This window comes from Cydia splendana, chromosome 11, assembly GCF_910591565.1.
Source record: "Cydia splendana chromosome 11, ilCydSple1.2, whole genome shotgun sequence".
NCBI lineage: Eukaryota > Metazoa > Arthropoda > Insecta > Lepidoptera > Tortricidae > Cydia > Cydia splendana.
In genome coordinates, this window is record NC_085970.1 from 4,337,435 (window position 1) to 4,364,460 (window position 27,026).

At 38.6% G+C, this 27,026-nt stretch overlaps 2 protein-coding genes across 2 annotated transcripts; both read right to left on the minus strand.

Moving 5' to 3' along the window:
* Positions 1-777: 777 nt before the first annotated feature.
* Positions 778-7,640, minus strand: LOC134795200 (uncharacterized). The gene is made up of 4 exons (XM_063767031.1): positions 7,328-7,640; positions 4,660-5,346; positions 4,151-4,252; positions 778-2,954 (listed from the first exon to the last, which is right to left on the minus strand). The coding sequence occupies exons 1-4, from the start codon at positions 7,638-7,640 to the stop codon at positions 778-780; spliced, it is 3,279 nt and encodes a 1,092-aa protein (XP_063623101.1).
* A 4,675-nt stretch (positions 7,641-12,315) lies between these two features.
* Positions 12,316-13,759, minus strand: LOC134794733 (ESCRT-I complex subunit tsg101-like; the record flags this gene model as incomplete). Its single annotated transcript, XM_063766516.1, has 1 exon — positions 12,316-13,759. A coding segment is annotated over one exon (762 nt), but the record flags the coding sequence as incomplete, so codon positions are not given.
* Between the last annotated feature and the right edge of the window lie 13,267 nt (positions 13,760-27,026).

The window sequence follows — 27,026 nt, forward strand, 5'->3', positions numbered from 1 at the left end:
AGGCTTAACTAAGACAAGTTACATTGTATACTAACCACTTGTTAATATTTACTAATATACCCGTACAAAGGTGAGTATCATCAATCATCAGAGGTTTTACAACTCTGTTATAACAATATAGCATAAATGAAAATTAAAATAAATTAAACACTTATAAGTATACCTATTAAAGTATTGGTACAACATAATAATACTCTTTCCTATCAGTCATTTTTAATAAGTACACTTTTATTTCTAAGTACACTGATATAGTTTTACATAACTTGTGACTTTATACTATTAATAGAAACTTTGGTAAACCTATTTAATTACACAAACGGGTCTACCGCGATATAATTTCATTGCACACGGGTAGCTGCAATTTCTTTGTCTACCCCGAACATTTTTATAAACTAATTTCGGGTAGTTTAGTGGTGTTTTATTAATATCTCCGTTGACATTTGTTGGGACGTCAGTCTTTCCGTGACCACAGCTGGTGCAACTCAGCTGAAACGTCGGAATTAAAGGTAAAAACAATGAAATTATATCGCGGTAGACCCGTTTGTGTAATTAAATATGTGTACAAAACGCGAGAGTTTAAAGTGTTATTTTGGTAAACCTTATAGGAACTTTAATAAGTCTCTAAAGTTATACAGTAACAGTATCAACCACATGAAAATTGCAGTACCATTTGGATACCCTAAACTAAACATATTTTAATAAAATAACATACTCATGGTCTTGCTCTGACCTGTAGCAAGATAAGAATACAGAAAAAACAATAACTACATTACAATACTAGTTGGCAGCAGGCAATACTATTAATTTGGAAACAGGTCTCACAAGTTTGGAATGATTACATTTTAAGGTAACGACTCTAGTGACATTGTCTGGACCAGGGTGCTTTTCTTGTACTAACCCGTATAACCACTTCGAGGGCGGGAGATCATCCTCCTTAACTAACACTACGTCACCTACCTGTGGCTCCGGGGTGACCTTAGTCCATTTGTACCTCTGATAGAGCGTCGTTAGGTACTCCTGAGACCATTTTCGCCAGAACTGCTGCATGAGCTTCTGGGTGAGCTGCCATCTATGCAAAGGGCTGATCTGAGAATCTTCATAGTTACGATCTGGAGCGGTTACCAGAGCTTCGCCAACTAGAAAATGTCCCGGGGTGAGTGGACTAGTGTCCACTTCATTTGACGGTAGCTGGTACATGGGCCTACTGTTTAAACAAGCCTCCGCCTGGACTAAAACCGTTGATAACTCCTCAAACGTGAGAGTGGTGCCATCTAGGACCCGTTTCAAATGGTATTTAGTAGAGGCAACACCCGCCTCCCAAAGTCCACCGAAATTGGGAGCCCGGGGTGGAATAAAATGCCATTCAGTACCTTCATTAGCTAAGGCCTCAGCGACCTCTTTCATGACAGAAGACTCGCTCTGCTGGAAGAGGACTCGCAGTTCCTTGGATGCACCGACAAAGTTGGAGCCGTTGTCGCTCCAAATCTCCTTACAAGGACCCCGACGTGCGACGAACCGTCTGTAAGCAGCTAGAAACCCTTCAGTGGTAAGTGAACTTACTGCCTCCAGGTGAATACAACGTGTTACCATACATACAAATAGTGCTATGTAACCTTTATAGCTTTTACATCCTCTACCCTTGGATATTCTAATATTTATAGGGCCTGCATAGTCGCACCCAGTGCGATGAAACGGACGAGCAATAGTTACCCTTGTACTGGGCAAATCAGCCATGAAGGGTTGATTTTTGGTAGCCTTGTACTTTATGCATCTTACACATTTACTTAAAATATGCCTAATCAAGCTCTTGGCATTGAGAATTAAAAACTTGGATCTTACATAATTTAGGGTGAGTTGGGGGCCTCCGTGGAGAGTCCTTGTGTGAGCGTCACTCACAATCAGCTTGGATAAGTGATGGTCATGGGGCATTATTATAGGATGCTTAACATTATAAGAATGATCGCTATGCTCAATCCTACCTCGAGTTCTCATAATACCATCCTCGTCCAAGAAGGGACACAATGATACTATTATGCTTCTCCGGGGGATTGGATTAGAATTATTCAAGTTAGTTAACTCCCGAGAGAAAGCTGAAGATTGACTTGCTTTGATACCTACCTTTAAGGCATTATCAAGCTCCCTTGCGGTCAGATAGGACTGAAACGATTCTCCTTTCAATTTTTTACAAAATCTGAGACAGTAAGCTACTACCCTTACCGTCTTGGATAAAGATGAGTATTTAGTCCAAACACTCAACTCTTCGGATGGCTGATCCGTGGATAAAACAGTACATACATGTACTTTCATGGGCTTGGCTTCAAGCTCAGTGGATACGGTTTCGGATGTTGGATGCTGGTAGTTAGGGTCTTGTAGCCATGCTGGGCCGTGGACCCACAACTCGAATTGGATAAAATCGGCTGGTGACATTCCTCGACTGGCACAGTCCGCCGGGTTGCTGGTGGATTCTACATGCGCCCACTGATCATTGTTAAGTATGGATAGAATATCAGTGACGCGGTTGGCAACAAACGTTGTCCAGCGGCTCGGCTCGCCTTGAAGCCAAGCTAGGACTATAGTCGAGTCTGTCCAAGCCCTGCAACAACTGACTGGGATGGATAGAATAGCGGATACTTCTCCCAGCAGTTTGGATAAAAGTACTGCCCCGGACAGTTCAAGTCGGGGTATGGATATCTGGCGGATTGGAGAGACCTTTGTTCGAGCTGCGACTAAATGGACTGTGACATTACCTTCATGATCCACTACCCGAAGGTATACGACTGCTGCGTAAGCGTCGTTGGAGGCGTCACAGTAGCCATGTAGTTGGATATCACTTGCATCTTGCCGGAGACCGACCCATCTTGGCATGATGAAGCTGTTGAGAACTGGCAGCTGCTCCCGGAACTCGTTCCACTCCGTCAGCAAGTTGGAAGTTACTTCCTGGTCCCAGGAGTGACCTGAAACCCACAGTTTTTGCATGTATATCTTGGCTCGGATAATAACTGGGGAAATCCATCCCAGTGGATCAAAGAGACGTGATATGTCAGACAAGATGTTCCGTTTGGTGACGGGGCTTGGCTGTGGAGGTAAGTTAACCTTGTAGTGAAATGAGTCAGTCTGATGATTCCATGACAAACCTAGGATTTTGATCATGTCATCCAGCTTTATGTCTTTGTCAGAGCTAGTAACCGGGTGTGGATAAATTGTGTCCATTAATTTTTGGCTATTGCTTGCCCATTTTTGTAATTCAAACCCAGCTTTACTTAGCAAACTGACCATCTCAGAATAAATTTGGATAGCTTCATCTTCAGTCTCACACCCACTCATTAAGTCATCCATATAGAAATCTGTCAGCACCCTTCCTGCAGCCAATGGATAATCTTGACCTTCATCTTTAGCCACTTGCTGTAAACTTTTGACTGCAAGATAAGGAGCTGACGAGACCCCGAAGGTTACACGTAACATCCTGTAATCCTTTACAATATCATCAGAACTCTCACGCCACAGCAGGCGTTGGAAATCAGTGTCTTTGTCCACGACTTTAACCTGTCTGTACATTTTGATAATATCTGCTATAAAGCAAATTGGATAAATACGCCATTTCATAATGATATGACGCAGTTCAGGTTGTAATCGTGGACCAACCAAGAGATCATCATTCAAGGACCTACCCATTGAGACCTTTAGACGAGCAGTCAAAAACTATGCGAAACTTGGTTGTGGATTTGTCACTGCGAATCACAGCATGAAAAGGCATGTACACACAACCAGGCTTCGCAGCTTCCTGCTGGTCTTGGATAAGTTCCATGTGATTGAGTGATAAATATTCATTGATCACTTTGGTATATTCTTGTTTTAGGAGTGGATTACTATTCATCTTTTTCTCCAATGAGAGAAATCTCCTTAAAGCTACTTTCCGTGAATCCCCGTACTGACATGACGGATCCTCATGACGGAATGGTAAACTAACAACATAGCGACCTGTACTGTCCCTAGTTGTAGTGGATGCATAATGCTCCTCACACGCTTGGTCTTCCTTAGACAACAAGGTGCGAGGCTGGTCAGTTTCAATTTCCCAGAATTTACGGAGAGTGTCATTGATGGAGCTATCCAGAATATGGGCAGTTATAAAGTTATTAGCATGGTTACTCACTTGTGTTTTTCCTGACAGGATCCAGCCCAGAGCGGTGTTTTGTGCTGTCAGGTTGGACGATGGATTCCGTACCATACCCTCTATCAGAGTCTGTCCATACACCTCAGCGCCCAGCAACATGTCCACATGCCCAGGAGTGTCATATCCTGGATCTGCCATCTTTAATTTCTTCAACTCTGGCCAATTATGAATCTCAACTTTCTGTGAAGGAATGGGATTAGTTACCTGTCTTACCATATATGCCTGAACAACACAACTAAAGGAGCCACAAGTGGATTGTATTTTGAATTGAACCTTGTGTTTAATTGGTGTTGACAATGGGATTTTCTCCCCACCCAGTCCTGAAGGATCAACACTACCATTTGCAGGTATCTTGTGTAACTGAAGTAATTGTACAGTATGCTCACTCACAAATGATATTTGAGAACCCTGGTCAAGAAATGCCCTAAGTGTATGACAATTTCCCTTATTTTCTACCTTAACTAATGCCGTAGTTAACATTACCTCACTATTGGGCATACTCGACCCTTCAGCAGCATGAGCCACAATGTTACTAGGTACTGGTTCCCTCTGCTCTGGCTTCTCCTGGATACCTTCACGCTGTTTGCCGTGGATCTTTTCCCCTTCACTGAGTCGGCTTGGTTGCACTGAAGGTGGATGCTCGCTGTCCAGATGCAGCAGGGAGTGGTGGCGACGACCGCAGCGCTTACATGATGTATCTCGCTTGCACTGTGTTGCAGAATGCTTTGCTCCAAAACAATTGAAGCACAACGCCTTATTTTTGACAAAGTCCCGCCGTTGTTGTACTGAGTCCTGGCTAAAACGCTTACATTGGTACAACAAGTGAGCCTCTGCACAGCATGGACAGGATATTGATAACGCTGTTGTAGTAACACTGAACACCTTAGGTCGCTCTGCTTCTTTTGGTTTTGTTTCTCTCTTGTTACTTGGATCTAGGAACTCTAATGCTCTGAATCTGGATTCCAGGAATGTTGAAAATTCACTAAAGGTTGGTAGTGTGTCTGAGTTATCACTGATCTTGTGTTCCCATAGTTTCCGGGATTTCTGATCAAGCTTCTGTATGACCAGGTGGATAATAATGAGATCCCAGGATGAAACATCTATATTCATGTTGGTGAGAGCACTTAAACATTCATTTGTTGTGTCCAATATTTGTTTGACACCATAACAAGATGCTGTGGATAAGGTCTTTTGGCTTATTAATCGATTGAGTATGCACGATGAGATGTAGCGTGTGTTACTGTACCTTTTCTTTAATAATGTCCAACATTGTTCATAATTTGCATCAGTTATGGGTGTGTGTCGTATTAATTGCTCTGCCTCACCTGTCAGATGACCTTTCAAGTAATGGAGCTTTTGCACAGGTGCTAAAGTTTGGTTATTATGGATCACAGATTCAAATAAGTCATGAAAGGTAGGCCACTCTGCATACTTGCCGGAAAACACTGGGATAATAATTCTTGGTAGCTTCACTGCACTGGATACATTGGATTCATTATTGTGTGAGTGAGCTATGGATATTGCCGGCAAGCTTGCTTGTGGTTTGATTTTGTCCAAGGCCTCTTTTAACTGACATTTATATTCGATGTATTTCTCTTCGACTCTGTCATAAGTCTCGGATGTGAAATAGGTGTTGTTGGGATCTTCGGATTCTAACACGATAGCTTGATGATTGTTCTCGAAACATTTCCAGTAGCCTTCTAACAGGTCTAACCTTGTTTCTAAGTATGTACTCGTAATCCGGGCCTTGGGCGATTTTTTGAAGTTAGATACGGCTTTATCTATCTTCTCTTCTATATTTTTCTGTAATTTGGTGTAAGAGTCGACTTCCATGATGATTTTGGTGGTGAACTTTCACTTGTTTTACAAACATCCGGTTCGAAGGACCATGTCCCAACCGCCTGGCCGGCACAATTTGGATTTGGATAAATCTGGTTCAATGGTGGATGATTATGCAATAAAACTTTGATAATATGAAAAGACGCATTGTATTATTACTTTTCACATACATTTATACCGTGAATCGACACTATAACTAATTTTCCGTTTTATTATAAAGGAAAGCGAACTAGCTAGTGCAGCCATTTTTTTGCAAGAGACAAAGCACAGATAAAATATCTTTGACATAAATCTAGGCCGAGCTGTTTGAGGTTTCAAATTAAACTATTTGCACAATGAATGGCAAATTACTCATAAATCTTATAATAATACATATAACGCTCAAACACCTGATCATATTTAAAGACTAAAATATCCTATAAACTGTTTTGGAATTCGCCTAGTTTCATAGTCTTTTTTTATTTTATTTTTTTTATTTTAACAAAAGTACATACACAATTACAATGATATGGTTTCGCCAAACTGCTTGACAGTTTGTTGGCGAAATACAGCACTCTTTACTTATAAAACTATAACTTATATTATATCTATGTATTAAGGTCTAATTTGGGTATTCGCAATGTTTTTTATACACTTTGTATTTTAACTTAACCTATTTTCTTTGAAAAAGGATTTCATTAACCATAATTTAACTTTATTTTTAAACGTATTTACAATGCAATTTATTGAAAATGCGAGGTATAAGGTACTTTCTCGTCCTTTGCCCGTAGTAATTACTCGACATCGGTTCTAAGTACTTTTTACGAGGTTTTAATCTAAGATTGCGATTGTAAGTTTTAGTTAACTTAAATACAGGACATCTGTACTGATCTATAGCTAATAAGTATTTAAACTTGGCATGAACAGGTAATATATTGCATTGTTTAAAAAGTATATTATAGTTTCCGTTACATTCTTGTTTCGTTTTTTTATTCACAATCGTTTTAATCAATCTCAGTTGTAAATCGTAAATCCTATTGAGATATGTTTTAAAAGTACGGCCGTATGCAATAAGACCGTAGCTGAGTATTGAGTCTGCTAATGCATGATATAATATGTGTAGTATAGGTCTACTTAATACACGCTTTAGGTTTTTGAGTTTACATAGTATAGCTTTGAGCTTATTACATACGCCGTCGATATGACACTTCCAGTTAAAATTATGGTCTATCGTAAGTCCTAGATACTTATAACTGTTTACAAATTCCAGAGGGTTACAGTTACATAATGCTAGCCCATTGTGTAAACATTCGTAGGTGTGTCCAATAATTTTAATACTTTCTTCTGGAATTTTAATTTTTGGAGAGTTTATAAGCATGCACTTCGTTTTGGTCACATTAAGTATGATGCCATTGTCGTGGGCCCATTTTAATATATTATTTATGTCGGATTGCATTTTCTGTTCTATAGCAGCTACGTCCCTGTCGGCGCACACCAGGCACGTATCGTCCGCGTACATATACGTGGAACAGTGTTCCACCACGTTACTAATACTGTTTACGTGCATGGTGTACCCGACCGGGCCGTACACAGAGCCAGTTGGTACCCCGTAAACAATATTTGCCTCCTCTCCTGTGTCCCCATTGATCATTGTACGTAATGTTCTGTTTTCCAGGTAGCTACGGAACCACTGATTCATTGGACCACGGATCCCACACTCTTGCATTGCATTGAGTAGCATTTCGTGGTCCAAAGTATCAAAAGCTTTTTTGAAGTCTAGAAACAGTACTACCACAAACAATCGACTATTTAATTTATCATTAATTTCATCAGCGAACTGCACCAGAGCGGACGATGTACTTTTACCCTTTCTAAAACCGTGCTGAGTAGGGGATATTATGCTATGTTTGTCTAGAAATGAATGAATCCTCTTAATAATTACTTTTTCAACTATTTTATTTACAACCGATAATATAGCTATAGGGCGGTAGTTGGAATACTCCATGTGGCTCCCTTGTTTGTATATAGGTCGAATAATGGCTTTTTTTAGCGTATCTGGGTACACACCCTGTTTAATGCACATATTCACAAAGTTCGCCAACACAGGACTTATATCTTTCTTTATATACTTCAGATCTTGCACTCTAATGCCGTCAACGCCCGGCGATTTACGCGTGTTTAATTTATCAATGGTTTTTTCGATCTCGTAAGGCGTTACCTTTTCATATCGCAATGATACGGTACTCTCGGTTACATACGTTGAACGATCTAAGAATTTATAATCACAGTTATGTTTAATTGCGCTTATTTCGTCTGTAAATATTTTCGCGAAATTTGTGCATATGTTCCGTACATTGTCAGTTTTTCCTAAATACTTCAATACAACACTATCCAAACTTTCTTTTTTATTCCCTACCCAGCTATTTATAGTTGCCCATATTTTTCTATAGTCGCCCTTACATTCTAAATTTTGTTTTTTTCTATACTTATTTCTAGTCACATTTATTAATTTATTAGTTCGATTTCTATGCCTAGTATATTCCAGCCTTAAACACACACTTTTTTGACAAGCCTTCCGCCTTCTGAACAATTCATCTCTACGGCTTATCATTGTTTTTAATTTATTGTCAATCCACGGTTGAGTTTCAAGCGATTTTTTCACTACTGAACTGGTTTTACACACACTATAAATTTTATTAAACACACTGTAACGTAATACGTTACATGTTTCGTAAAAATAGACCTTAAGAACTACTACTACTACTAATTAAAATATATTTACAATCCTAAACTAAAGTACATACCAAATTATACAAAGATACTGTCTTAAAACTAGGTAATTTAGATTATAAAATCATCATCACGCTGGTTAATTTAAATATGTCGCGCCATAGTTACAACATTCACTCATAATAATGTTCACATTCGCGAGTGCATGAATGTATGCACTGAACGGAGCGCTGTGTCATCGCGCACGGTCGTTGGCTCGTTCATTTTTACCATTGCAGTTGAGTGGAACGCACGTCGCTTAATTATCGATCTCTGCTACGGATCAAATATCGAAACCGTAATCGAATTTTAACTTCGTCCCTACGTGTTCCTCAACCATAATAAAATCACTGTGGTGTTTAATTATGTTTTTAAGTGTACCCCGAATTGGGGTCCAAAGTCCAGAGTGACTTTGTTGGCTTCCTGCTTGCCGCCCGCTTGCCGTTTTGCTACTGGCGTGCTTCTGGCCCTTTCCCCGACTCAGCGCCACGCAGTTCCGAGCTGCGCTGAACTCAGCGCCGACCAGAAACACCAGCGCCTACCACCACGGCACCGTCAGGGGAGTACTTCGGCTGCAAACGATTAGCGGAATCCGATCCTTATAAAGTATTAGCGCGAACCACGACATCTTACCCGTTTTTACCATCTGAGCTGGTTGTGGTAAAAATAAAATATTTTGCACCGTTCTTCTGCCTATTCATTTATAATTTCCCACACCTAACGGGACATCTAGTAGGTTAGAACGTTCTAGAACGTGACACTGGCGCCCAACGTGGGGCCCGATCTTGAGCCGGGAATGGTATACGATTCGCGCTTTCTTCTGCGCGACCGCTTCAAATCATCATTATATTCATTTACCGCATTCAACTGTTGCTCGGTTGGTCGCGACCGACTGACTGGTGCGAAAGCAGGGTACACGTCGTTAAAGTATGCGCGGTAGTCATTTATTATGTACTTAGCAGGTCCGTTGTAAAATAGTATATTATTTATTACGTACTGTATGTCAAAATGCAAGCTCAACGTTTCTAGGAGCAACTCGCGGTCAAGGCCAGTGACGGAAGAATCAAAGAAGGTGGTACATGCCTGCAGAGTATAGCCAGGGGCACCTGTCTCAAGGTCGAAAACCACGTCCGCCGCGGTCAGGTTACGATGTCCGATGTTAACACTGAAGTCACTCCCATACTGGAGGTTGACGTCTTGGCGTAGGGTGGTGTTATGGAAACAATTGCAAAATAGAAGAGTAGCGGAAGCTACAAAGAATTTTTCGTAAAGGCTTGGCCACACACAGAGCGCGACGCAGCGCCGCGTCCACGCCGCGTGATGCCGACGCGATGCATGGTCACACAGAGCGCGCGCGGATCGCGCCGGCCTCACGCTCTCAACACGCCCTCATCACGCGGCGTTCGTGCGGGGCGCGGCGTCATGCGGGCGTGACTCGCGCGCGGAGGGTCGCTCATTCCTTCCCAAGCCATAGATCAGAGTGTTTGTTTGTTGTTCGAAGCGACGCTACTATACGAAAATGTCGAGTGAATCGGACGACTCTGACATTGAGGACACTCTTTTGTTACTGGCGGCCGCTTCTAGAAAGCGTCCAAGAATGTGGGTTCATCCAATTAATACTAAAAGATTGGAATATGGAGAATATAACAGATTGTGCCGGGAGTTACAATCGGATGAAGAAAAGTTCTTTTCATACTTCCGCATGTCCAAAGGCAGCTTTGAAGAACTTCATAATATTTTGCAACCATTCATAACGAAACAAGACACTAATTGGAGACTGGCAATTAGTTCAAAAGAAAGACTGGCGATTTGTTTAAGGTTTGTATTGATTGTTTTGATTATTACAACATTAACATTATGCCTTCTTTATAATCTCACTTATAACCTGTCTTAATATTGTAAGTACTTTAGAAAATATTTAAATTATAATTTTAAACAATAACACAACATAGGGGCTATTCATAAATTACGTCATTTCAAATTAAGGGGGGGGGGGGTCTGGACATCGGATGACGGTAGCATGAAGTAGGAGGAAATGGGGTCATTTGAAGCATGATTTTTGGATGATTATAGGGGGGCGGGTCAAAAATCGATGACGTAATTTATGGACAGCCCCATAACATAAAACGGCCATTTGCTTAAGGTTTATTTATTGATTGTTTTGATTATTATAACATAAACTTAATGCCTTATTTATTTTATAATCTCACTTATAATCAGTCTTAATATTGTACTTTAGAAAATTATTACAACATTTATAATCTCACTTATAAGTCTTAATTTTCATAGTACTTAGAAAATATTCGAATTATGATTTTAAACAATAACAACTATGGATTGCAGAACCGGTACTGTTTAAAAGAACCGGGATTTTCGGTACCAGGCAAAAATGGAACCGGGATTTCTCGGTATTTTCGGTACTTTCGGGACTGCCTTAAAAAATCAGTTTTTATCTAAATTTTCATTAAAAAAAGCGTAAAACGACCATGAATCTTTCTCTAAACATGATAGGTATTTAATTCTTTACGACGTGTCTTTAAGCCACACGATAATTGCCTACATTAACTGTCGTACTTAATATACAAATAACTAATAATAATATGTATACAATTATTTATTGTAGAAACACTTATGTTCTTAAAGTTTCAAATTACAACAATATAAAATATACTACAAATTAAATTATTTTCTGAAAATATTTTAATTTGTTTTTATCAAGTAGAAACACTACTATATAAATTATAAACTGAAATTAATGCCATATACTAAGAAAAAGTGACCAAGGCCTCCAGTGCCCCAGGCTGGAATCGAACCAGCGTCCTCTGCTATCGCGGCAGGTGCCTGAACCACTCGGCCACCGGGTCACAGCGGCATTAGTCAAATTTTTCCAAGTATATGCGCTTCTTACTGAAGGCTTGGTCACTTTTTCTTAGTATATGGCATTTATTTCAGTTTATAATATAAAATATTATTCATATAATATTTTATTTAATATTATTCATTAATATTATTCATATAATATTTTATATTGTCGGCATTGTCAAACTCATTGAATATTTCTGTTTTGATTTTAATATGTGGACAGCCATAAAAGTATTATAATACAGTAATTTTATACATTTCGCGTTTGCGTTAAATCCGGTAGTTCTGATTTTTGCAGACGTGTTTATGATGTTGGCCCAATGAATAAGACAAGTTGGTGACTTCGAGCGCTGAACAAAACTTTGTCAAATATCGAAAAATCCGCGAAAATTTCGGTTTTCTTTAGATTTGGGCGATTATAACTCTAAAGGACTAGTTTTTGACAGTACCTTCCTTAGACGTTTTTAAAGAAGCCTAAATTTGCTACAATACGAGATTAGAACTGTCTCTATAGATTGAATAGTTTCCGAGATAAAGGCTTTCAAAATTTAGATATTTTTGAAATTGAGCTCGTAAGCTAAGTGAGTGCAGTGTGCACTTTTGACTCAGGCGATGCCGTACATACCGTACATACCCTCCAAAAAGGGAGGGGTTTGGGGGGTAGGCACGGTACGATCTCGTAGCTACTGGGCCAAATCAGCTTTGTTTGACCCTATGAACAATCGTGCCAAACAGCATCGCCTAAGTCAAAAGTGCATACTCACTGCACTCAGCTTACGAGCTCAATTTCAAAATAATCTAAATTTTAAAAGCCTTTATCTCGGAAACTATTAAATCTACAGAGACAGTTTTAATCTCGTATTGTAGCAAATTTAGCCTTCTTTAAAAACGTCTCAGGAAGGTACTATCAAAAACTAGTCCTTTAGGGTTAGAATCGCCCACAACTAAACAAAAACCGAAATTTTCGCAGGTTTTTGATTATTGACAAAGTTGCGTTCGCCGCTCAAGGTCACAAACTTAGATTATTTATTGGGCCAACATCATAAATAAGTCTGCAAAAAAGCAGTTGACTTGACGCAGAAGAGCCACGTTACAAAATTCTACAATTTCACTGGATTATTAGTATTATCAGCCTTAAATTGATATTCTATCAAAGTATGTTTCTTTAAAAAACATGATATTTCACTCTAAGTAACAGAAAACAGTCAAAAATTGTATTGGAAATGTTAGTCCCGAAAATCCCGAAAGTACCGGGATTTGTATTTTAAATTCCCGGTTCTTTGCTTTGCTCAAAATCCCGGGAATTCCCGGTACTTTCGGTTCCGGTATTTCCCGTAACAACATAAAACGTAAACTTTCACAAAAAACATGGAGCATCTAGTCAGATTCAGGTTCTGGATTATTAAAGCGTTCTCGTTCTACAGCTATCTCGACTATATTAAAATCACTGTCAACTTCCCTAGTCGTTTCTTCATGGCTGTCTACGCTGCTGATCATGGAATATGACGGCGACAAAACAAACGATACTTGATTAGTACGCGAGGATTCCTCGCGTAATGATCGCAGTTCTGCCTCGGAAAATAATTTGGCTAACTCTAGTTTTATTTTGGTTTGCAACTCGGGTGAAAATTTTTTAAATGTTTCTGCGTAACTTTGGAAAAGGTAATCAATTGAATCTTTGGCTTTATTAGTTTTGGGTTTATTGTTTAAATAATTAATTATCTTATTTAATGGGTCTTCGCTTTGTCGCGATCCGGATGTTCTACGTTGTGATGAGGGTGGAGTCTCTCTTTGTGAGTACTCAGGCTCCACCGGGTTCGGAGAGAGCGAATGCTGTGATGAAGAAGGCACCTGCGCCACAGGAGATGATTGAGGAGGAGATGGTTGCGGTGAAGGAGGCGGTTGTGGTGAATTTGTGTTGTCGCTGTCCGTTGAATTTGTTTCATTTGATTGTGTTATGTTTGAAGATCGGGGCCGAACCACATTGAAATCATCCAAGAAGCGTAGCTGCTCTGCCCAAATATAGTTGCTAACTATTCTTCCGGAGCCTGTCTTTCCTTTTAATATTCTTTTATTTTTAAAATACCCGTCTCGGATTGTCTTCCATTTTTTCTTTACTGCATCACCTAAAATAATAATAAATAAGCGTTATTAAAATAAAACAATACATTATTCATTAGATCCGTTTTCGAGATCGCGAATAGAGAGAGATAAATTAAATGTAAATTAAACGAAAATTTTAAAAACCGGCCAAGTGCGAGTCGGACTCGCGCACGAAGGGCTCCGTCCGTACCATTATACAAAAACAGCATAAAATCACGTTTGTTGTATCGGAGCCCTACTTAAATATTTATTTTATTCCATTTTCTATATTTGTTGTTATGCAACAGAAATACATGATCTGTGAAAATTTCAACTGTCTAGCTATCACGGTTCATGAGATACAGCCTGGTGACAGACAGACGGACAGACAGACAACAGAGGAGTCTTAGTAATAGGGTCCCGTTTTTACCCTTTGGGTACGGAACCCTAAACATTAGTCTACTAATTTTTTTTTCATTCTCGAAAACACGAGTACATTTCATATATATATATATACTACTACTTGCACAATAATTACGTGGTTTCGGCATTTCGAAGCGAGCGCGGGAAACGTGGCGGTGCGAGCGCTCAGGCGGGCGTTCGGCGGCCCTCTGTCGGTTGTATCGTCGACTATACGCCGAGCGGTAGGCATATAGCGCGCGGCCTTGAGCGTGTGAGGGAGGCCTGGCCGTGCGCCGTCGCAAGTTTCAAAGGAAATGCCGACAAAGGAGCCGTGCGCACTTGATCGCAAGAGACTTCGTATTTGTGCCTACATATTTATACCGACGGACGCGCGCTAGGTTTTCTTGTCTCAGTAAGGGCGGTATTCCACCTGTCAAATTTCCATCCAATTTCTTTGTCCAACGTCAGTGCATCTCACTCTCTCATTAAGCAAAATGTGAGACAAAATATACAAATTGGACAAAGATATTGGACAGATGGAATACCACACTTACACACAAAAAAGTGTCTCAAGATTTTCATACGTAGGTAGGTATTTAACGTATTGAAAATCTAGGGACACAGTTTTTTAGGGTTCCGTACTAGGGTTGCCACCTTTTTACTAAGCAAAAAGAGTAGTTCTCATCTTAATTCAAAAAATAAAAAGTACACACCATAAAAATAAAGTATTTTATTTTATTTTTTTAAATACATACTTTTTGTTCGACTTGGCGCTGTCTAACAATTTTTTATCAGTTTTAAAAATATTTATTGCGTCTAAACAGGGTAAACAGAGGTTTAGGTACACTAATAATTCGTTTCGAATCAGCTTCATTGAAGCTTTGTTTCTGTCGTCCCGCCACTTCGCATTCATTACGGAAAACACCCTTTCTGTAAATGCTGAAGTGGCGGGAACGGACAGTAAACGTGAGATCACTTTAAATATATTGGGAAACAAGGTTTCCTGGGAAAATATTGATTCCCATTTTTTAGCTGTGCAGGATTCTTTAAAACTGCTGTTGTATATCTTTTCCCTCACATCATTTAGAAGGTTTACTTCTGTGTAAAGGCAATCTATATCCAATTTAGATTACATATTCAACATTTCAGTAATTTTTAAGATCTCTTGAAATGATAATGCAGAATTTAAGTCAAAATGACTTATAATAGCTAGCCAGTTATCAGGTTTAAAGTTGAACCATTTTTCTAGGTAACTTACAGCTTTTTCTATAAATAGATCAAAGTTTTTTAAAATTTTATTTTTTAGGCCCTGTGAAGATTGCTCAAGTAATTCTATTTTCTGCATTGTTATAAACCCATAAAATTTATCTTCTTTTCTTTTCAGTAAATCTTTTTTTATATTTGTCATTATGTTAAAAACATCCAATACTGTGATAGAATCACCCTCTAAGCTCTTCACAGTTTTACAAAATACATTTAATACATGGCTACAGAAATTTAAATACACTTCTATTAAATCTTTATCTTCATTCAATAATAATAAATTTTGCATTATTATTGGGCAATCTTCACCTAGACTAATAAAATAATTCCTTATTGGTGCCCAGTTTTTTAGAACTGTATCCACACAAGGCAAGAGTGAAAGCCAGCGTGTTCCTACATGGCGTTTCAGTTCGTGGAAATTACCATCAGCAGCTTCAACAAATTTTTTTAAGTCTTCTCTCCTAACTGCTGAATGAGCAAAGTGACTGTAGATTTTTAAAATCACGTTTTCTATATCATAAGACAGGAAATCCATGGCACGCTTTACACAGTTGTGAATAATATGTGCATGGCAATTGCCTTTTAATACATCAGGGACCTCCTCTCTAATATTAGTAAATAAAGAATGTCGAGCACCAAAGTTTGCATTTGTGTTATCAGCACTAAATCCAGAAACATTCTCAAAAGTCAAATCCAGGTTTTCTAATGACTCCTTTATAGAACTAAACATGCCATCTGCACTTTCATTACTATTTTCATAGAAATCCAGCAACTTAGTTTGAAGACCATTCTTTGCAGAAAAATATTGCACAACAAGTGGAAAAAGCTTAATATTTTTTTTATTAGAGGCATCTGTTTGAAGGCTGAAGTACTGGTCTTCATTTTTTAAATCATCCACAACACCCTGAAGAGAATATGGCCCCAACACCTCAGTCACTAAAGCTTCCATTTTTGTTCGGCCTAACCGTATGCTGGTGGCTGTGCTTGAGTCAACGTAGATAATTTTATTTAATTTCACTAGACAATCCATACTGTTGTATGAAAGATTATGTTTTATAGCATGATATGTCAAGGCAAGCTCAGCCGCTGAAACATTCTCAGTGTTATTGTTGAGACATGCAGTGTTAGATGTAGATGGAGTTGTCAGGAATTTACTTAAGAGCCCAGATGTTTTTTTAATTTCCATTCTTTTTTTGTGTGTATTAGTATTCTCATGTTGCTTTATCTGGAAAAAAAAAAAAAAACAAACTATGTTACCTCCACCTTCACCCTTCACCACCCTCTCAGGCCCTCAATAAAACAAGACAAGTATGTATGATACAAGTACATATTTATGTACTACATTATTCTTACTAACACAAAATTGAACAGAGTCACAGACACACCATGGCAGTAAGTTAGTTTAGTAATTTTAGTATGCACAAAAACACTCAAATAATACAGTATAGTTAGTTAAGTTAAGACTGTTAGAGTTAAAACATGCACCAGTAACTTGACCAAACAACTAACCGTGAATGAAACTGTATATTAATCGGAATTGTATACCTGTCTTTGAAGTGTGTGTAGGTACTAGGTACGGTCAGACGGTCACATCTATAAATATATAAACAGTCATAAATATGGTTACACCCTTATTACATTGACAATAAGGTGTAACTGTTTACATATTTATGTTCCATCTGTACCTATATTTATGGAGCCGACTGTACTACATAAATTATATAATATGTTAATATGTAGTATGAAAAATATTATTTTTGGCACATGGCTTAAAAATTAATGTATTCAAATTCTTCAATAAAAAACCAGTTAAAAGGCTTCATTTCATTAATCCAAATAGGTAAACTAGGTAATCTATGTAGTGTAGCCCGTGAAGGGTAATAGAATAGGTACCAAAAAAAATTAATGCTCACCTGACCTACGCCACCTGTTCCGATAACAATAACAACACCACACGCTGTGCATTTTGCATTAAAATCGTTAGTTTCATCCTTCCTTCTTTAGCCAAGGGAAATCGGCTTCCCATTGAAATTTATATTTTTGTGCACGTTTTTCTACTTTACGTTTTTTTACCACGCGAACAGTCCCATCTTCGTATTCTTCGTCACTTAAGTCACTTTCCATTTTAAATTTAAGGAATCTAACAGTCAAAACACCTTTTAACACTGTTTTAAAACTTATTCTCAACAAAAGTTTAGCGCAGAATCACACACAACACAAGAGACAAGACAGAAAAACGACAGATATTGGGGAATGGGGATACCGCGAAAATTTTATTGACACTATTGACAGTGGCAGTGGCAGCTGTCAATGTCAATTTCAAAATGCCAAGCGGTAATGGGGCCCACAAACTCATGTCCAACCAACGTCGGTAAATGAAAAGGACGCAGCGATGCGTTCATATATCTGCGTCCCTTATGTTTGCCAACGTTCGCGTTGGTCATGCATGTGTGTAGGTAGGCCCCATAAAATGCGAAATGTAATAAAATTTCGTTCAGAAACATACTCTAAAGTATTTTACTGTTCAATTTAAGTATGAAAATTTATAAAATATGTGTGTTTTACTTAAAAAAATACTAATCACTGATGAATGTTGTAAATAAAGTATTTTGGCGTACTTTATGTGTTTCGTAAAAAATAACGTACACACGGCTAAAATAGAGTACAATACTTTATATTAAAGTACGGGTGGCAACCCTAGGATTCCGTACCCAAAGGGTAAAACGGGACCCTATTACTAAGACTTCGCTGTCCGTCCGTCCGTCCGTCCGTCCGTCCGTCCGTCCGTCCGTCCGTCCGTCCGTCTGTCTGTCACCAGGCTGTATCTCACGAACCGTGATAGCTAGACAGTTGAAATTTTCACAGATGATGTATTTCTGTTGCCCCTATAACATCAAATACTAAAAACAGAATAAAATAAAGATTTGAATGGGGCTCCCATACAACAAACGTGATTTTTGACCAAAGTTAAGCAACGTCGGGAGTGGTCAGTACTTGGATGGGTGACAGTTTTTTTTTTTGCATTATGGTACGGAACCCTTCGTGCGCGATTCCGACTCGCACTTGCCCGGTTTTTATTTTCCGTTATTTATATAGGTAAGTATTTATTAATGATACACGTTTTCGTATTTTTTTAGGTACCTAGCTACGGGGGATTCGTACAAAACGATTGCGTTTTCTTTTCGTGTCGGGCGTTCCACGGTAGGCGGCATAGTTGATGAGGGCCTCCTGTTTGCCCACATTTGATAAGGCCATCAGTTTTGACATGAGCTTCGGGTTGCAGGGTCTTATGCTCAGGAGGTCCCGTACCAGACGATCCTTCTCGTGGCTCATGGTGTCAGAGAACAGAGGCTTGACCTCTCGATTGACAACAAGGTCTGGAAGGCCCTCTGCTATCTTGGCTTTTAGGTAGTTTTCTGGTTGTCGTGGCAGGTGGAGGGGAAGAGATTGCGGGTCCTTTATGAGCATCACCGGGTCGGGGTTCTTTGTCAGGGTTGTTGCCACGCGCAGCATGTGTTGTCTGTGTCTGGGGGAGTCCAAGAATGTGCGGATCAGGCTGAGGTTGCAGGTTAAGGGGTCTTGCACCGCACGTGTGCAGAAGTTGGGGAATAGGGTTATGGGGTACCCTCCTAGAATCCGGGAGACGGAGAGCAGAGAGGCCTTGTACTCTGGTGGATAGGACGTCAGAACAGGGTGCCGGGACTCAAGCAGGAACGAAGCTTCAAGTATTGTAACCCAGAATGATGTAACGGGTTGGTGGTCTTTCTGTGCCCCTGCCATGCCCGTAGAGAATAGGCCCGCCAGGTCGCTGTTTATCGAGGGGATGGTTTGGTTGGCCTCGCTGGCGATTCGTGATATCCGTTTCAGTGAGGAGCTCACTTGACTTCCTTTGTAGAAGAACTCCCTACCGTACTCTAGCAGTGAGGTAGAGACCCACGTCTCCTCCAGCTTTAGTGTTATACCCGCTCTGGTGCACAGGTCCCTGAGTACAGTCTGGAACCACGTGATATATTGGTCCTTTGTCATGGCGTATCTTTCAAGGACTTGATGGGAGGGTACACGAAGATAGATAACTTGATTATCCCCCTGGCCAGTCAAGGTGGCTACAGTACCGCATCTCCAGGAGGCCACCAGTATGAGCATTATGGTTGCAAGCGTCCAGCCCTTCTGGCGCATGCCCTCCATCCATGCTTCGGGGCCGTGTATGCATCTGGGACCGTTCTTGGGGAGGCCGTCATCGCCCTGCTCAGGGGGGTGGAATCTGTCCTGGAATAACAGAATGGACTCCAGAGGGAACGTCTGTGTATAGGCAAACACATTATGGAGAGCCATAAGTCTGTCCAACTCCTGGAAGAGGGGTTTAGATGATAAGAACACTAATGTTAATAATAATGTATTTGAGCTGTTCATCCTCTGAATGCCTCTCTCGGCTTTGGCACTGTGAATCGGCATGACCTGAGATTTCGTACAATTTCTGATGATGTTGTAGAAATGTGCTGAGGCACACCGTTTCTGAGTCTGATCTGATTGTTCATCTGTATTTGTGCTGAGCTGATAAAGAACAGGATCCTGAGACTGGTCTGAGCATTCATCAATGTTTGTGCTGAGCTGATTAATAATTTGATCCTGAGATTGGTCTGAGCATTCATCAATGTTTGTGCTGAGCTGATTAATAATATGATCCTGGGACTGGTCTGAGCATATCTGTGCTAAACTAACTGATCTCTGATCTGAGACTGAAAGCAGGATCCTGAGATTGGTGTGAGCGATTGAGCGTTTATCGATGGCTGAGCTGAGCTGAGTAGGATCACGGCTGCGATTTGTCATCTCTGGTCCGTTACTGATCTCTCTGTTTACCTATGACTAATAGTATTTCCCACAATCATGAGCGTTCGGTTCCAAATTGCTCCGAGCAGTCCTTAATTCCAACGTGGCAACACCGATTTGATATCAAATATCGGTGTTGTTAGACAGTGAGAACTCAATTCGCGTTATATTTTATCTATGACTACCATCTGTGATGTTATATGCTGCTTTGCTCTTATGATATCGTTAATAACTTGTTTCACTACTTCAAGGGTCACAACTTCTACTACACGTATACATAATGTCCAGCATAATTTGCGTAGTTAAACAACTGTAACTTTATTAAACACCGCGGCGACCGCGCGATCGAACCATAGTTATTACACAGACAAAAGCGACCGTCTTATCCGAACGTGAAGTATATATGTAACCTAAGTTCCCACTTTTCTTTACTTAATACTACTGGCAGTAATCTACTATGCGAAGTATAAGTAATCTACTTGCTTATTCATTAAACCTACTGCTGACCTAACCATCTCTACGCGTATCTACTTCATGTCCGGCAGCCCTCCCCAGCCAAGGAAGAATTACGCTATTCTCATTTAATCACAAATGAAAATGTAAAAGAAAGAACCTATCTACAACTCGAGAGAGACACATTCTTTTTTATTTTCTTAAACTAAGCTAAGGATATTTAACAGACTTGTCAAATCAGGCACTTATTTCGAGTCAAGTCACCTTTTCTTGTAGTTCATTCTGATTTATCAAATAGATATTGTGCCAAAAATTACTGCAGTTTTTATTTTTCTAATCATTTTCTGATGCTGGTGTGAAATAATCTAGTTTAAATAGGTTGGGACAGTCGTGTCAGCCTCTCTATTAGATCTGAAAGCCATCAATGTATTTAACCTGAGCTACACGCAAATAATATAAACTAAGCACTTTATTTTCATCTTGGTTAGTTACAAAACCTGTCAACAACTCTTTTTTACTGCGTTACATTTACATTCCACATATATATCAGTCATGCTAAGGATCGTAGAAACAGCATAGCAAACTGTACCGAGGTACCGATTCATTACAACTTTACATGCCTATTCTTTAATTGATGTAACCGATCAGATCTTCAAGTGTAATAATCGCCAGCTTCCCCTATTACGGTATTTTCCCTGCTGTGTCTATCAAATTGACCCACTCTGTTTCCTTTATTCACGAATTTTCACTTCACAGCTTTGACAACCATGAGAGACATAGAAGGGTACTCACTCAGTAGCAAATACTCAATGTGTGGCAATTAATAGAGAATACAGTGGGCGCGGCGTCTGTATGCTCTTTAAAGGCTTTCGCAAAGACTTTTGATTTCCTTAACTGGAGTAAAATGTCAGGGTTATGAGCGAAATGGGGATAACACGTCGAGTTATCTTTTTAAAGTTGATCAAGGAGTGCAACTGTTCACTAACATCGGTGAATACATAATGAGTATTGGAAGGCTGTTAGGGTGGTGTCTGATTTGGTATTGGTAGCCAACTTGTCAATAGCCTCAGTTTTGCAAATGGCATGACTATAATTAGATTAAGTGTCTGTGAAAAATAACCTGTGGTTCTGCTTCTAAAATTGAGCATGTCTGATATAAGTCCATAACTCCATTCTCCGGATCCAGACCAGATTCATACCCTAGGATCAAAAGAAATAAGACGAAGTTGATGCATGTCGATCTTCCTGGTAAAATGAAGAGTACCAATGAATTGCACGATCTAGAGGCAAGTTGTTGGTTTACTTGGGATCTTAAATAAGCGACGATGGCGTTTTCGACCAAAGGGTGGTCAGAAGAGTTCAGATGCATTTGAGATGTGGTGCTGGCGAAGAATGCTTGGATGCAGTAGGTGAAATTGCATCAAGTCTCGACGAACTCAACATCAAACCGAGGCTATCCACTATTTGTACTCATCACGCACGTACTTTCTTCTGCTATCGAGGCAAAAGAGGATCCTATAGTCTGGAGAAGCTCATAATCACTGGCCACATGGCAAGGAAGCGTAGGGATAGGGATGGATGTATGGCCACACGGTGGGCGAACAGAAAAATATTAAAGACAAAGCCACATTACAGGCTAGCATATCTAGGTACTGATGGTGAGCACTGGTAGAACCACACAGGATAGGTGTCCAACTGTCCACTGTGACTCATGAGGATAGGGCAACGAATAAGACTGATAACTCTGTCTTGTGACTATTGGTCCTGTAGTAGTCGTACATAAAACAAATACCATGTCCTTAACACTATGATATTTCACAGCAATATTAAAATTAATGAAGAAAGATACCTGTCGAACTTCATTATATGACATCTGATTCTAATTGTGATTCTGATTCTTGTGTAGCTCCAGCCTGCATTTTATATCTCAATATTCTGATTAAATCTGATAATCAAGCTAACACTTGATGCTACGATCATACACCAATAATTATTTGGCTCATGATTAATCTCTTCCTGTTAAAAACAATACACTCTTTTTCTTTGGGCAGTCGTGTAAAAATAATGTTCACTCGCATCACAATGTCTGTTGAGATAGACGACAGACAACCCAACCCTACATGCCAAAGGTATGCTTTTGCCGAGTTTTCAATAACAGGCATTATAACTACATAATATTACAATCACCTAATGTTGGTACACACTGTATTATCCCTACTATTTTATTAACATGTAAGCAAAATTTGTGTTGACCGTCTGTCAAGATAAGATATTTATCCGATACGCTGTTGAGCCTAGAATAAATACTATATGATATAAAAGGCTAATTTCTAGCCTAGTGTTGAAAATTATAAAATTAATTATTATTATTAATGTTTCGTCTAGACCGTCTAGTATTATTACAGTTTACCACACAACATCTATCGTGACCCATTTTTATTGTAAATATGATTTTTAAGGCAAAAAGAAACGTGAACAAAACAACTGAAAAGTATGTGAATTGACAGAAACACTGCTTGCAAACTTGTCATATTTAGCCACATCAAGCGCTGAGTTTGTTTCGGCTCCCCCCACCACTTGCTTTGCACACAGCGAATACCTACTATTCCTTTTCGTTACATAGACATAGGTAATATACTCTGTAACAAATGCTCTTGTGTCTTTGTCATTATGCAATTATTTAATTTCAGAACTACTTGCACAGAGTGGGATAATGACTACTATCATTGCTTACGGTGGCGTCGTTGATCGGGTCGCCACTTTCCCGAATGAAGGTTGAGGGAGGCGATGGCTGAGATACGCGTCATACTCGTGAAAGGGTGCTGTTTGTGGAGACTGGTCTGTTTAAGCTTACACGAGCTATTATACTTAGTAACTTTATTTTTATTAATTAATTACAGTGAGACGCTTCATTCTGCTCTCGTATGTTTCTTTTCTCTTAATGAATGTGTTAATTATACAGGATATTGACTCTTGGAGACCCTATACATCTGTAAGGATAATTTGATAAACTATATAATCTTATAGTTCTGCCACCTAGAGACATTTACACCTCTAAATATTATAGATTTTTGTTATGTTTTGTATCTGTATTTTTTATGTAATTCGACATTAAGAGACCATATACATCTCTAAGTAATTGTAATCCAGTAAAGGATGGTACGGCAGTGTTTGCTTCGCGCTCGACTTGGCGGGGGCACTGCCGTGCCCCCAGATACGTTAGTTTGAATTGTTAGTTGTATTTTATAAAATTGTTAATGACTTGTTATTATTTTTGCTTGTATGTAAATTCAATGTTGACGTGTAAAAGTGCCCTTGTGGCCTATTTGCTGAATAAATGTTGATATTTGATATTTGATTGTTAAAAATACGTTATCACATTTATTGAAATAACCGAATACTTGAGAATTTCTCTTATTCAGAAACCTATCCACCATGGTCTTACTACCGTCTCTATAATTATTATGAGTATTTAGTATCTCGATTGGGTAGGCGATATCAATTAATATGTGTTGCTTGATTCCAATTCATTTAACAAAATCAAATTAGTTATGCACGGCTAATGGCTATTCTTAATATCTACCACTCCCTTATCTATTTCTGTTCGAGTAAAAGTAAAGTATGTACTATGTACTTAGAAGTATCTAAATCAGTTAGCAGATAATATAGAAACCACTAGCCCATTCAATCAGTATGCCTTTCATTGGGAGTCTTTTCAATAATAATTTATTTTAGCATTTTTAACCCTTTAGGTTTGGGTAATCGTATGTACTTACATACAATACACAATTCAGAAGTTTAGTTAATCTTTATCTAATCACTAATCTATGGACTTTCCACACTAAGAATCAATGGTTCAGTAATAATAGGAAGTCATTATACCTTAGGGTATTGCTTAAGTGCAAACATATTAGTGGTGGCTTATACTAAACAGTTTTGCCTTTGTCATTTACAGTTATCTAAGTTGATATTTACTGATTCTCTGATAACAATCTATATTGGAATGTTAATTGGGAATAAATTAAGATAAGGCTTTATTACATCAACAGACAAGTCTTTAGAACCTTAATGTAACGCTGATTAAACGCAATCCATAAAGTAAGTGAATATTGTTTAAATTAATTCGGCAGTTTTTATTCGTTTACAATCATTTTACCTGTTTATTGTTTCAGAACAGAAATATCATGCATGCCAATTGAGTGTGTTACTGTTGGTAAATCTAGCGAGCCCCATTTTTGGCAGTTTGCTGGTAGCATTGGAATGGCTGAGTGATTCTGATTGAGTTCCAATGATGTTCCTGGTCCTTTGAGTTTGAGTAGTATGTACATTGTACATGACAGGCATTGTAATCTGATTTCAAGTGCCTCCTGCATTTTCATTCAGGCACATTACAACTAAATTATACCGACTTCTAAGAAACCAATCCGTTACAATTCCTTACGATTGTAACAACAAACAACGATGAGGCAAGAAATTCCATATTAGCATCTCTTATGAATTATGATATGAGTGGTTCTTGTCCTTCGAACGAGGTGAGTGTTAAATTCGAGTTGTTAATTAAACTCAATGGTTCTGATTAAAGCCCAGTGAAAATATGTTTTGCATACCATTATAATAGCCTGGTTTGGTTGTCTGGAAGATATTAATCTTTTAGCGATAAGTCCGCCCGTTGTGCACCATAGTATAAGTGATGTGTTAAGTTTCTTTACATATTGGTGAGCAATAAAGAATATTGTGTTGTTGTAAAAATATTGATCATATAAGTATAAGGCTCATACGTTAAATGAAAAGATACGCAGTATAAATTGTTGTCAATTCACCACACTTGCGCTCACGACTAGTTTAATCATGGCTGAGCTGATAATTTGTGGTGAAGCGGGTATTCTGCAAGCAATGCATGTTCTAGAAAAGCATGCAATCCAGTAAGAATTAACTTGGCGTGGAACATTATGATCACAAAATATTGTTTACCACCAATGTAACTAGATACCGATGTAATCGAAAATATACAAGATCGGAGGTCAGACCTAAACTGGTTTGTAAGCAACAACAGTTGGTAAGCCATAATATCAACTACCCGCATTAAAAATAAACATTCAATTTGGTATTAAAACTATTCGGCCACACAACAATGAATGTGAGATTATGATTCTTATTATTTTAATATTAAGTCCTGCAACGTTACAAACAAAATTGCAAAGGGATAGATGCCAACAAATTCGAATATAATTATTTTAACAGATCTAATCATTTATGCGATTTCATTTATGTCTTATATTATATTGAATTACGAAAAAGGTCATAATCGTCACTTAAGAACCCAATTTAAAAACAGATGTAATTAGTAATGTTAAATTGTTGATCAACTGCATAATTTGAATCTTCTAGCTCAGGTGTTAAAGTCGCTGTTTGAAAGGATTCATGCTGGTTCACAAATCGACCAGCAAATTTTAATCCAAAATATATTTATATCGACCGGGATATGAACCGTGATTACCTTTCCCTTAACCGTGAATCATTCAAGGCTGTTATTTCATTCAAAATGTCGTAAATTTTTATTAGTGCATGATTTTATCAAAGATTGGTCAGGTAACTAAATCTAAACAAGTAAAGCAACTTGTCAACTACATCATCAAACATAATAAATATCAAAATGAAAACCATGTTCTTGTTCAACATAATCATAACATACACCTAAATATAGATTATGATTAAACCTCCTGTTCAACTTAAACTTGTTAGGCATGAGCAGGTATGGTAACGGTACCAATCATATGATATTTAATAGAACAATAAAATTATTCACAACTTTGAGAAAAAAAAAATCTAGTTATTTTTATCAAATATTGCCATTGGAGGGCTTCTTCACCTTTTCTTTGATACATGACATATATGTGTTTCAGTTTCTATTGGATTATTGCTGATAAGTGTAAAGTTTCTACTGCTTAGGGCGTTGAAAAAATTGGGTTGAATGTCCGTTTCGTCCTCCACGTTTTTAGACATGTTTAATGAAAAATGTACGTAATGGTTGGTTTCAACGTAATGAAATCTGAGACTTAAGCAGTTCCATGGCTCTTGTTAAAGGTAGTGTTACCAAGTTAGTGTTTAAAAACTGATTATAAACACCTCTCTGACAGAATTTATAGTAAGCATACCAATATTGATATCTTTTCTGATGTGACAATCTTAGCCACTCTCTCATTCTTATAACATAGAAATGTTGGAATCCTGAGCGTTGCGAGGGTTTCAAGGCACGTGGGTTAAAAACAAACTTTGCTGCCCTGGTGACACAAACATTTTTATCACATCAACCAGTGACAAATACTGGCTGTAAAACGTTAAATATATAACAATGCTTTCAACTATTTTATCATTCAAA